Raw genomic sequence first — 12,317 nt, forward strand, 5'->3', positions numbered from 1 at the left:
CACCAATGCAGTCCTCAAATTACTGCCATTATAGCCTCCATTTTATGACATACCAGATTGTTCTCTGAACTCTTAGTGAACAGCTTTGGAAGTGAAACATGCATTATTCACAAGCATTATGATCAGTTGGAGATAAGGTAGGCCTGCCTTAATGGAAACATAACTATTGCAATAATGAAGCTGTTAGGATGGCAGACACTTGAGAGCAAAACCAAGAACAGGAATTGTTTTTAATTTGAAATAAAGTTACTAATGGCTATCAAAAAACACATATATTACATAGTATTATTGTTATCCAGCATAATTCTTTAATAATCCTCTTCAGACATGTTCAATTTCATATCAGAGGTTTAACTGGGGGACACAAGATATCTCCTACATCACTGTAAAGTCTATTATCAGTATATGTGCACTAGAGGCTTCAAGTTTCCACATTATACTCATATAAGTTGAATACTGGACCAGGATTGACCTTCAAACTAGTTGGGATGTCACAAATCATGTTCATAGGACCGCCCCTTAAAATCAGATTTTTCAATGAGCACAGATACACTTTCCTCTTTCAGCAGATCAATGTGAAAATAGCCTTCTAGTGTCAAACTCTGTACATACATCATTCTGCACAGTGAAGCTCAAACATCCAACTGTAGCAACAATAGGAAGAAAAAACCCACACATTTCTGAGTGGAGGTGGACTTTAATTTATCTTAATTATGGAGTGCTTTCAATGACCAATCAGGTCAGTGCAGGGCAGGTATGACAGAGGATGAACTCAGACGTGCAGCTCAGAGCAGACAGAGTCAGCTGCGTAGGTTTAGGTCCACTGTAATTTTTCAGGTAATTTGTCCCTGATGAAGCACCGTAGCCATCCTAGAGGAGCAAACACTTGAGGAGTGTTGTGTGCAGCCGATCGTCACTCAGTACAACCCCGCAAGACTACAACAAGGCTGGGAGTGGGAGGGAGGACTTGGGAAGCAAAACATGGCGAAATAACAAGTTTGCCCGTACGCCGCAGTTTGAAGCTGCACCGCATATTGCAGTGTTGGAGTACAACAACAAGTTCCGAATATTTCGGACGCTGGAGAACGAAAGCAACGCTTAACTTTAAAGCGTCGAGGGCCCCGGTTTACAAGTATTACGGTGGCTGGCGAGAACGTAGTGCCTGCCTGTCTGCCTGCTTGTGTTTTCCCCGGAAGGTTGGCAGTGCTAGGCGCGACTGTCAAAACAGAAAATGGATTAAGAAGTTAAGTTTATTCTGGAAAAGAATGTTTAGGTTGCTAGCTTAGCCACGTTAGCTAACCAGTTAACATTAACGTCGGGTTTGACGGATCGCTCACACCTGACTCTGTAGTTATTCAGATTATCGTGCGCCTTTGCCCCGAAACTGGGTAATATTTAAGTCGTGTTAACAAGTTGGACAACTGCAGTCGCGTAGATTCGTGTCTTAACCGAGGACATTATTTTAATTTTCCGCTCCAATCCAGTGGTAACATTTTGAGAGGACGTCTATTTTAGGCTAATAATGCCCGCTTGACAGTCGGTTCTGGTGCGGACGGACCCGGACGCCATCACATCAGACGTTGCGTTCTCCTTAAAAAAACAACCATTGCGTTGCTGAGCAGTAAATGTTATTTTTACTTTACCAAACATTACAAGGAATGTCTCAGCGGCAGTGGTAGTTTTTTCCCTCTTCATTTTCTCATGGATAACATTAGCTGTAATGTTACACAGCAGCAGTCAAAATGAACGCAGCAAGGTGTCCAACAACATTGGAGGTGCATCGCATTAAAAACCTGCCAGTTGTTAGAGCGGTGCCGATGGCCGGCTAATGGTGACGTTGACATTTTGTTGAAATCTCCTACTTTAAGTTGAATGTGTTTATTTTTTTTGTTCAGATATCGCTACCCGATTTTTCCTCTTAAAACAACTGCGGATAACATCATAGATCTGGGCTAGAGTTGACGTGAGCTAGCCAGCTGGGTGCGTCTGTGGCAGCTCTATCTGCGATGTGTCTGCTAATCTAAATGCTACCGTGTTCAGCAACAAATCAGCACATTGCAAAGCCCGCTCCCTCTGTTTTCTCTACAGTAAAGCCATTTTGTGCTCGCTTAAACAGCCACTTCAAATTTTTCCCAAGCACTTCTTGTCAAATAAGTGGCTAACTTGTTAGCTAACGTGATAAGTTTCGCCAGCTATGTCTGAAAACGCCCCCACACGAAGCCTGGATGACATAGACCTCGCAGCTCTGAGGGTGAGTATTGTTATTATAAGATAAGTGTGCTGGGCTTTATTCATGTACAATTACTGCAGACGGACTCATTACATGTTGTGTCATATGAACAGAAGTGTCAGTTTGCCCCTGACACAAGCACGACCATTTAACACCCACGCCACAAAGTTAAGGTGGGATAAACATCCCTCGGCCTCATATTGCTGTAGGCAGCTGTGTTGTTGTGTAGCACAGATTCCCAACAGATATTTTCTGCATCAACATAATAAAAGAACCACACTGTCCAACACAGCAACTTTTCGTGATTAGCAATCACAAATCAAACACGTTTGCATCATGGCTGCTGGGCTGTAACACACCACACCTGATCCACTTTATGGTCAGGTAGTGATTGTTTTATTACACACCGCAGCCATGATGGACATATTCATTGTATAATGATTAGCCTGTGGAGGCAATTTCGGTCAGTTGTTTTTTTTTTTGTTTAGTTTAGTTAGGTGTGTATTACTGACAGCATTCTTATAATGTACATTTATAAAATACAACATATCAAATAAAGTCCTGGCTGACTTCTGTGGTGTTTTCAGTGGTCCACCTTGAAGGCCTCAGTCTTTAAGATCTACCTGCTGATTTAACCAACCTACTCTGCCAGGAAATGAAGTCAAATGGAAAACACCAATCTGCTCACTTTTTATTTCCATTTGCTGAATAATCCTCTCTCCTTTCTGAATTAAGACAACAGTTCTGAAACTTCCTATTAATGTATCTTCTCATCATAATAGGAGATGTCAAAAATGATATATATTTTGTTGTTTCAGCATTAAATCCCCTCAAGACAGACTCTTAGTAGCATTATAAATATATATTTCATGCATTCAGTCACTGCTTTTCTTTAAAGCCAGAGTTCATCTCCCACATCCCCCACTCCAAGGTACAATTTTTAAATATGATCATAGTTTTCACTTAATGTCTATGAAGTGGCTTTGTAAGATCTATCTAGAATAGAGAATATCACATGATTACTCAAAATGTGCATTAAAATTCTTAACTTTCTCCAGCATTATCTTATTTTTGTGGGGACTGTTAAATCAAGGAATACTTGGGTTAATAACATGTTGTAATGGAATATGAGGTCCTGACAGTGAAAACTGGGACTTTCCTCTTGGTTATTACTCCATGGAAAAAAATCTGTGTCACCAAAATTAACATTGTTGAGCAAAACACGAACAAAAACAGATACACAGAAAAAGATACACATTCATTTAAACAAAATATCAAACACGCAAGTCAATCAGTGGGTTTGTCCACTTTTCAAACTATCTGACCTAGTTATTATAATAAATCAATATAGAATGGGAATATAAGATTTGCCATATTATCTGAATTTATTTTATACTTTAGTCTTGGCTGTGAATGCTATCACTTCATTGAAACCCATAGAACTGGATTTTCATTCTCAACTGAATCATTTGTTTAAATTATTTTGGCCCAAACTGACCAGATTTTCAGAGTTTCTTTGAAATGGGTCTGTAATTTGTGGTCTGTGTGTGGAAACAAATATGATGTATCCACCAGTGATGCGCATTTCACTGAGCATGTTTGACTGTGTTTGTAGGTGGACGGCATGCTGACCAATTACTTGTTTCTGCACATTGAAGTTATTGATTAGTTTGAGTTATGTAAATGAAATCCATTTACCTCAGTTGTATGGTGGTATGGTGTTTTGGCAGAAGGCTCAAAGCTGTAATCTGCTACCACTAAGGATAAGTGTTAACTGTGTTTTTGTGATTTGGGAGAACTGAACATTAACGTGGCTCAGTCACAGCAGTTTTCTACAATACAATACAGAACTTCTCCAGCATTACATAACTACAGTCCACTGTACACAGGCAGGAACAAATGTCAGTGCCTCTAGCATTGGGTAAAATTAGGTCACCTGCACAGTTGTGTTGATTACAGGTGGCATAGTAAGTTACACTCAGTGAACTAAGACAACAGGAAGTGACAGAAAGGGTATAGTTCAGCAAGCTTGCAGTATATCCCATTGTTCTGTTTATTTAAAGCTATTAGAAAGTGAACTGCAATGTTGGGCAAAAGAAACCTCATACAAGTGTGAATAAAAGTGGAAAAATGGATGCTGTAATATTAAGAAAAGCTCACAGACATACTGTAAACACCTGTGAAAATGGCTCATTCTGGAAATTAAATGCTCAAGAAATATCAAATTTTTTCACCAAGTGATCATGAATTCACAATGTCATAATGTAAACTGACCTAAAGAAAACAATTTAGTTTATGAAAAAAAACAACTGGTAAGATCCAGATGTTTGTGGATATGTTTGACATTTGATTGTACATTTTTGGATGAATGTAATGGAGCCCATTTACAAAGTGTTTACTAGCAGTAATACAAAAATGTCAGTCCTAATTCATGCAAATATGAAACATTATTCAACCCTAAAATTGTAATATGTAAATTATATGAGGTTTGTAAGAGATTCTGTTGGGACTTTGATAAACACATTTCTTTCAGCATTAAGACATTTTGTTTGTAAAAGACTTCACAAAGCCAACAAATGGAAATATTTAGGCACGTTCAACCAGACAGTTGTTGCTTCATGATATTAAGACGGGTGATTTGACGCTGATTCTTGCAGCTGTGTAACCGCAGATGTGTCAGTCTGTTTTAAAAAGACTTCCTCTGACAACTAAGTCGACACCTCCACAGGAAATGTACTATATAGTCCACTTCCCTGTGGACTAACCCCAATGTCTTTTAGAGTCAATACCCCGTTGAACTGAAGCTTTTGGCTGACATTTAGAAAAATGAATCGCCTTGTTCTCTGAGCTTCTCCAATTTATTGAGGTGACACATTAACATGACAGCATGATATCTGCTATAAGCATCAGAGAAGCCATTTTTCTGATTTCACCCACTAGTTTTACAGCTTCCTTGCCTGCAGTTTTTTTTTGTTGCAGTTTTATTGTTTTCAATTTGTTTGGCTGTGTGTGTGTGTGTGTGTGTGTGCTTAGGCGCTCCTCCTCGAACATAACCGTACCCTTCCCCTCCCATCACTTCATTCCTCTCATCCCACTCTCTGCGCTGGACGTGGGTGACTGTAACGCCTCTGCTTCACCGCCCACTCTTATCGTTACATTATTCTCCTGAATGTCCTCCATACCATCATTCTCCTGCTCCTACTTTACGTCACAGCTCCCCTTCTTTTGTATACATTGTACATAACATGCTTCAAAAATCTGTCTGTTTTTGTCATCATATGAGCTCAGTGTATTTGCAGTAAATGAGTGGTCATTTGTCAATTTTACTGCCAGATCTTTTAGAAGTATGCACGCTATTTGTTTCCCATAAATGTTCCCTGTCTCAAAGGAATTTTTCCCTGTTGGTTGAAAGCAGAAAAACCCGTCACTGGAAACGGATAAAAGCAGGATAGGTCATGATGTACATTCTAAACCCAAAGCAGCAGTCGCACCACCCACACATCTTCTTAAAGCCATATTGAAAATTGCATGAAAGTGGAACTGCTTGTCATTTTCCCTTGTCTCTGAGAGGGGGGTTGCATAATTAAGTCAGAGCAACCTACTCATTATTAGTGTCAGCGATGAATATGTTCATTTGCATCGAAACTTAAAGTGAACAAATCAGGAAAAAGGCCGGAAGTCACGTCCATGTTGTCGCAATCCATCCTTGCATTTCTAATCTGGTATCAATATTTACTGTATGTGCTTGTCTGTTTTCCTCCATGTTAAGCCTTGTGGGTGGGCAGTGAGTGGGTGGCTTGGAAAATTAAGTTCAGATGATTTGTATGGAAATAGGGAATTGCAATATTTTATTTAAATTGGATTCATTATACACAATAAAATCTATAGGGGTTTGTTTTTGTAGATTTAATGTATAATTTCTGTTTTACAGAAGCATGTATGCAGCTCCGCCTGAATATTGTATAAGAGTTCATGAATCTGTCCGTTTCTCTCGTAGGATCCAGCAGGGATCTTTGAGCTGGTCGAGGTCGTCGGCAATGGGACATATGGGCAGGTGTACAAGGTGAGATGTCAATATTCAAGTCAAAATCACGTGTTGTTTTCATCACAAAAACATAAGACTGAGAAATATGGCAGAAAATATGTATTATAGTTTCTGTAGCTATATATGTTCACAAGTATAATAAATCTAGTGCACGTAAAACCTGCAATGATGCAAGACTTGAGTTGGAGACTTACAGGTCAACTCCAGGGATTTGTATACATCAAAATCTGTACTAGTTATCATTGTATATGTGGAAAAAAGTTGTATAAAGCTTTTTGACACCAGAGTGAGCAGTGGAAAATCTCATGAACGGCCTTAAGGGATGTCATTCGAGGTGATTTCGGCCAAGGCTCAAGACTACACGTTTGAAAATGAAAAAGAGGGTGTGGAGTTAGAAATGAAAGTGAGGTTAGCAGACCTCCTTATCACACTTTGTAGAGCGTACATCTGTACAGTCAAATAAATCAAGTGACGTTGCATTGTTGGTTGGTTTCGACAAGAAAGAAGAATGCATGAAAAATAATGAAACTGTAACCATCCATTGTGAGTCGCTATGCTAAACTGATGTGAAGTTCTTTTTGAAGCATTCAAGACAACAAGCTGTTACCTATTCAATGATTTGCTGCAGCAAAATGGAGCAGAATAGAAAAGTTACTCAAGTGTCAACAAATGTTCTGTTCATTAATGTCTTACACTACAGGAGATTTAGTTTTATTTCACTGGCAGTTCATTTTTCAGCTGTCATCTGAAAATTTGAAAGTGACTGTGACAGCAAGATAAGAGGCTCCATTAGAAGAAAATGTAATACTAAGAGCGGCGAAATGATGTGATGAACCAATTATTTGCATTTAATGGGTGAAATTCAGAAAGTTTCAGGAACAATGAGCCCGAAGTTCGTTTTACAAACTTGACTTTACTGACTACTTCTTCTTGAATCAGGGCCGTCACGTGAAGACGGGCCAGCTGGCTGCCATCAAGGTGATGGATGTTACAGAGGAGGAGGAAGAGGAGATCAAAGCAGAAATCAACATGCTGAAAAAATACAGCCACCACCGCAACATAGCCACGTACTACGGTGCCTTTGTCAAGAAGAGTCCACCAGGACACGATGACCAACTCTGGGTCTGTCTACCCTTCTGCCCCGTCCTGATGATTTTACAGCAGTGTGTCTCATTTATTGTGCTCACCAAGCTTGTGTTTGTGTGTATGTAGCTGGTGATGGAGTTTTGTGGGGCCGGGTCAGTGACCGACTTGGTGAAAAACACCAAGGGCAGCTCTCTGAAGGAGGACTGGATTGCCTACATCTGCAGAGAGATCTTGAGGGTGAGAAATTACAGCTGCACCAGTCAAAAGTAGTCTGCAGCAGAGGCCAATTTTTACTGACCGATTTTTTTTTTTTTTACTCCTTTGTCTGTCCAGGGCCTTTCTCACCTTCACGCCCATAAAGTCATCCACAGGGACATCAAGGGTCAGAATGTGCTGCTAACAGAGAACGCCGAGGTCAAACTCGGTACGTTCAACGCTTGAATGTCAAGTGTTTTTGTCTATTTTATTGCGGAAATAGGCACATGCTATCATTGTCTAACTTCCCTTCCTCCTTTGATTCCTTTGTCCACATTCAGTTGATTTCGGGGTGAGCGCTCAGCTGGACAGGACCGTTGGGCGTAGGAATACCTTCATTGGCACACCTTACTGGATGGCACCGGAGGTCATCGCCTGTGATGAGAACCCTGACTCCACCTACGACTACAGGGTAACAACAGCACTGTGTTTTGTTTGTGCGAGCACTAAAGTGTGAGATGATATGAAAGCTACAGACTGACCCGCTCTTATGTGTGTTCTGCAGAGTGATATCTGGTCCCTGGGGATAACGGCCATTGAGATGGCAGAGGGAGCTCCGCGTAAGTGTACAAACTCATCCGGGCACATATTTGACCTGTTTATGGTCGAATCATGCATTTCTATGTAGTCAGCAGCAGATAATTTCTCATAGTCTTAAAAATTCATTCTTAAGACACTTAATGAATGAGTCTGTCTTGCATGTGCGGCCTCGTTGTCTGCGTCTTCAGATGGACAGCTGACTCACTGTAATCAAGGTAGTGTAGTTGTGAGCTGGCAGTGGGCCTGTGGAGGCTGATTGCAGAGCTCTCTGGACTGCTTAGCAGGGAGATCTGTCTGCGTTGATATGTGATGTCAAACCTGACAACAAAATCAAGAAAATTTCACTTAAGAATAACATCTAAAATGTTTATAGTATAAATAATAGATTTGGTAAAGAAATCCCAAACTGAGCAGCAGCAAAAACATCACGTAACATGTTGTGACCGGTATGCTGTTACTGTAAATTTGCAGTTATTATAACCTTTTCTGCAGCAAGAATTGAATCACATTCTTTACTTATTGGTTTATTTAGTATTACACTCGATATTAAAGTATTAGCATAGAACACTTTCATTATGAGGGGCACCATTTTATGAGCTCTGCTGTCCCGAAATGTGTCTTCACTCAACTATAATAAAGCCACATACTGCTAATTGTTCAGTCAGTGACAGACTGAGCTCTGTTGAATAACACTATGTTCTGTTAGGGAACATATACACTCCTACAGTGAAGTAGAAAACATGTTGTGCCTCACAGCTAAACTTAAACTTAACAGCATTTCAGTATTCATAGATTCAGGATCTTTTAATGAGGGTAAAGGAGACGTAATTGTAAGAAATTCTTAACGAGAAAGAACCACATCAGACACAAATTATTATTCAAAGCCGAGTATGCATTATGCATAATACAGAGAGTATGTAATATGTCTCAGAAGATATCTGGAGGGGATCTTCAAGCTTAATTTAAAGTGGAGTCTACGTCTCTATTGGCTATTGGCACAAAATTTCTAATGATCTGAAGCCTTTTTTCACATCACTGATGAGGAGCTACTACAGACCACGCTGCTGATGTGAATGACATAAAGCATCCAGGCTCACTGTTAAGCTGATGTGTGTGTCATTATTTAAAAATAAAAAATAGTCAAGTTTCATTAACTTTTTAACATTTTTTTTAAAGATTATGTTTTAGGCATTTTTTGACAGTAGCTGGCTTAGAGATGGATGGTAGACAAGGGGAGAGAGAAAGGGGAACGATGTGCAACAAGGGTCCCTTGCCAGACTTGAATCAGGGACATTGCAATTATGTGGCACGCGCACTTGGCTACCAGGGCGCGTCAGTCTTTCATTAAGTTAATGGAACATTGTTCATATTTCTCTCTCTGCTTTTTTAATTGATTGTACATCAATGTTAATGTTTTACGTATGTGATTCACACCTATCAGCAGACATTTTTCTATTTGTGCACTTAAGGTCCATGAAAACAAAAGGTTGCTAGTTTGTTAAATTAAGATAAAAATTTAAATATAGAGCTTTTGGACTATCTGGTCAGGTTTTTAGCTGATAATATGTACAAACAGAACAGTTCACTGCAGGTATTTAATAAAACACCAAATGGGATGGCAATATATAACTGTCTCCTTGATCATTTCCATTGATGAAACAACATTGCCAGCATCCTATCAGTGTGCAATCTATTCCTTTAAATGAAAATAAACCACGTTATCCTCCTGAATACTCAATTTGCTTGATTTGTACCATCTGTAATACATGTTTAACATACATGTTATATAAAGCAAAACCTTATCTGTATAACTGTCATCGCTACATTTTATGTGGCACTTTAAATGCGGAAATGAACATTTCTTCTTGCCTGTCTCAGTCACGTTGCATATGTCCAAAAGACTGCGTTACAAAAGCCTATTTACTGTGTAACTCTGAAGCTAACCAGTCAGGTTTAGCTACCTACCTACGCTGGGAACACAATGACTCACAGTCCTTGCTTTTACATTCAATGTAACAATAAGCCTGAGGCATCAGGAAAGATTGGATAACAACAGCTGTGCCCATGTTTGAGGATACAAAGTATATGTGTAATGGTGGCCTATATTATTTACAAATGACTATGTGGAGGAATATATGATGTAGATACAGATTTTCCCTCTTTGCACAGTAGCTCCCAACATGGGTAGAATGATTGAATAATACCTAACAACTCTTATCCTCTCCTTTATTTCTGCAGCATTGTGTGACATGCACCCAATGAGAGCCCTCTTCCTGATTCCCAGGAATCCCCCGCCTAAACTTAAATCCAAAAAATGGTGAGTTATATACCCTCCTTATATACTTGTCTCGTCTTTAATTGCTAGTCTTACTTACTTACTGTCACATCATAGACAAGCTGACGCTCCCTGTACATTATGTAAAGTGTGTAAAACCCTTAAAGCCTTATAAAGTCTAGCTTGTTTCCAAAAATACATTAAAATCAAAGAGGGGTGTTTGCCAAACCATGCGATACAATAGAAACATGTCATTTTCACTGTAATGTACTGTATGTTACACACTACATGAATTCAGTTTTGATCTTTTTCTCCACCAGAATACATGGACATATTTTTATGTAGAGCATCAGATAAAGTGGCAAAGAGTGCCTCATCACTACGAATAGTGTACATTTACCTAACATTTGCTGATGATCTCTGTTGGTATTACTGCAATGACAATTAGTTATTACACACTTTCTGGAATAATAAGCTATCTAAGTCCATCAATGGCAGGAGAGCATATTAACATGCAATGCAGTAACATGCTTATTCTGATTAGTTTATGTTGAACAAACCAGGTTACTGCAGAGCAACATTAACCAAAATAAGTGCATATAAACACAATGAATAATAAAAGCACTGAAGGGAAAGAATGCTGATTCAACAGGAAGCGATGCAAAATGATGCTAAATACTCAAAGTAAATGGTGATCTGCTGCAGATTACTCTTGAGTGCATTCCCATCATTTCCCTCAACTGGAAATCTGTCCCTCACTCCTATTTCAAAGTGTCAGTGGTCACGTGTTTAGTCTCCACACTGAGACAATAGATGATTGCGAGCAAGAGAAGAAGCTGAAGGTATTTTGACTAATTTGTCATCTTCTTCCTCCTACCCTGTGTTTTTTGTTCCTGTTGCTTTTCCCACTACTTGTTACTGGGCCCACATTCAAAATGCATTCAAAATGCAATGTTTCTTCCACAATGAAGCTGTCAGCTGCCAAGCAATTGTGAACAATTTTGTGAATATAAAACATAAGTAAGACAGGGAAACATCATCATGACCACTTCAATACAAATATTATACAATGAACTCAACAACTCTTTCTTAACGTCTGATGTCATACAGGTATTATTCATTCAAGTTATTTTAGTGCATTGATTTATGGTTTATTGTTGTGACTTGAATTGTATTTGCAGTGTCAGGGAAAGTGTGTGTTGGAAGAAGAAGCAGCAGCAGCTAGTAGTTAAAGAGCTTCTCATGTTGTTAATGTACCATTCGCTCTGGTTACCGGTGAATCTCAGCTACTAGCTCTTAACTGATGTAAAGACATCGCAGAATGAAATGAGTCAATGCAGAATTTTTAGAATTTTGTTTCCCACCAAGTTCTGTCACAGAACCCGTGCGAGCATCACACCTTAATGACTTTAGTATGCATTAGTATTTCAAGAGGATTCAAACTTTTTCCTAGAACCTTGTCCCTCTTGAGTCTCTCTCTGAGCATTGTTGGATCAGGATTCTGGACCTTGAAAGCCCAGCTGCCAACTGTTTCATGCCTCCCCTGCCTCACCTTCTCCCTCACCAATGTATCATCCACTAACCTCCCCCTTACTCCCAGGTCCAAGAAATTCATTGACTTTATAGAGGGCTGTCTGGTGAAGACATACACCAGCCGACCATCCACAGAACAGCTGCTCAAGCACTCCTTCATCAGGGACCAGCCTACTGAGCGCCAGGTCCGAATTCAGCTCAAAGACCACATCGACCGTACTCGCAAGAAGAGGGGAGAGAAAGGTAAACAGATAAGATTGGAAAAGCGTGGAATCACTGAGTTGTAGTAACCCAGAGTATATTATATATATATATAATTTTCCAACTTCATTTTTATCTTATTTTCTCTTATA

General features: G+C 39.5%; 1 protein-coding gene across 6 annotated transcripts in view; it reads left to right on the plus strand.

Moving 5' to 3' along the window:
- Window positions 1-912: 912 nt before the first annotated feature.
- Window positions 913-12,317, plus strand: part of mink1 (misshapen-like kinase 1) — a 31,723-nt gene continuing 20,318 nt past the window's right edge. For 5 of the 6 annotated variants that reach the window (XM_062433051.1, XM_062433056.1, XM_062433053.1 and 2 more), the window contains exons 1-9: window positions 913-2,251; window positions 6,228-6,293; window positions 7,215-7,397; window positions 7,488-7,598; window positions 7,695-7,785; window positions 7,898-8,028; window positions 8,122-8,176; window positions 10,395-10,473; window positions 12,032-12,207. In XM_062433051.1, the coding sequence (XP_062289035.1) occupies window positions 2,195-2,251; window positions 6,228-6,293; window positions 7,215-7,397; window positions 7,488-7,598; window positions 7,695-7,785; window positions 7,898-8,028; window positions 8,122-8,176; window positions 10,395-10,473; window positions 12,032-12,207 (949 nt within the window). In that variant the 5' untranslated portion in view covers window positions 913-2,194. The remainder of the gene's footprint in view (window positions 2,252-6,227; window positions 6,294-7,214; window positions 7,398-7,487; window positions 7,599-7,694; window positions 7,786-7,897; window positions 8,029-8,121; window positions 8,177-10,394; window positions 10,474-12,031; window positions 12,208-12,317) is intronic. The other variant, XM_062433052.1, reaches the window with a different exon arrangement.

Source organism: Scomber scombrus, chromosome 14 (genome assembly GCF_963691925.1).
Source record: "Scomber scombrus chromosome 14, fScoSco1.1, whole genome shotgun sequence".
Lineage (NCBI taxonomy): Eukaryota > Metazoa > Chordata > Actinopteri > Scombriformes > Scombridae > Scomber > Scomber scombrus.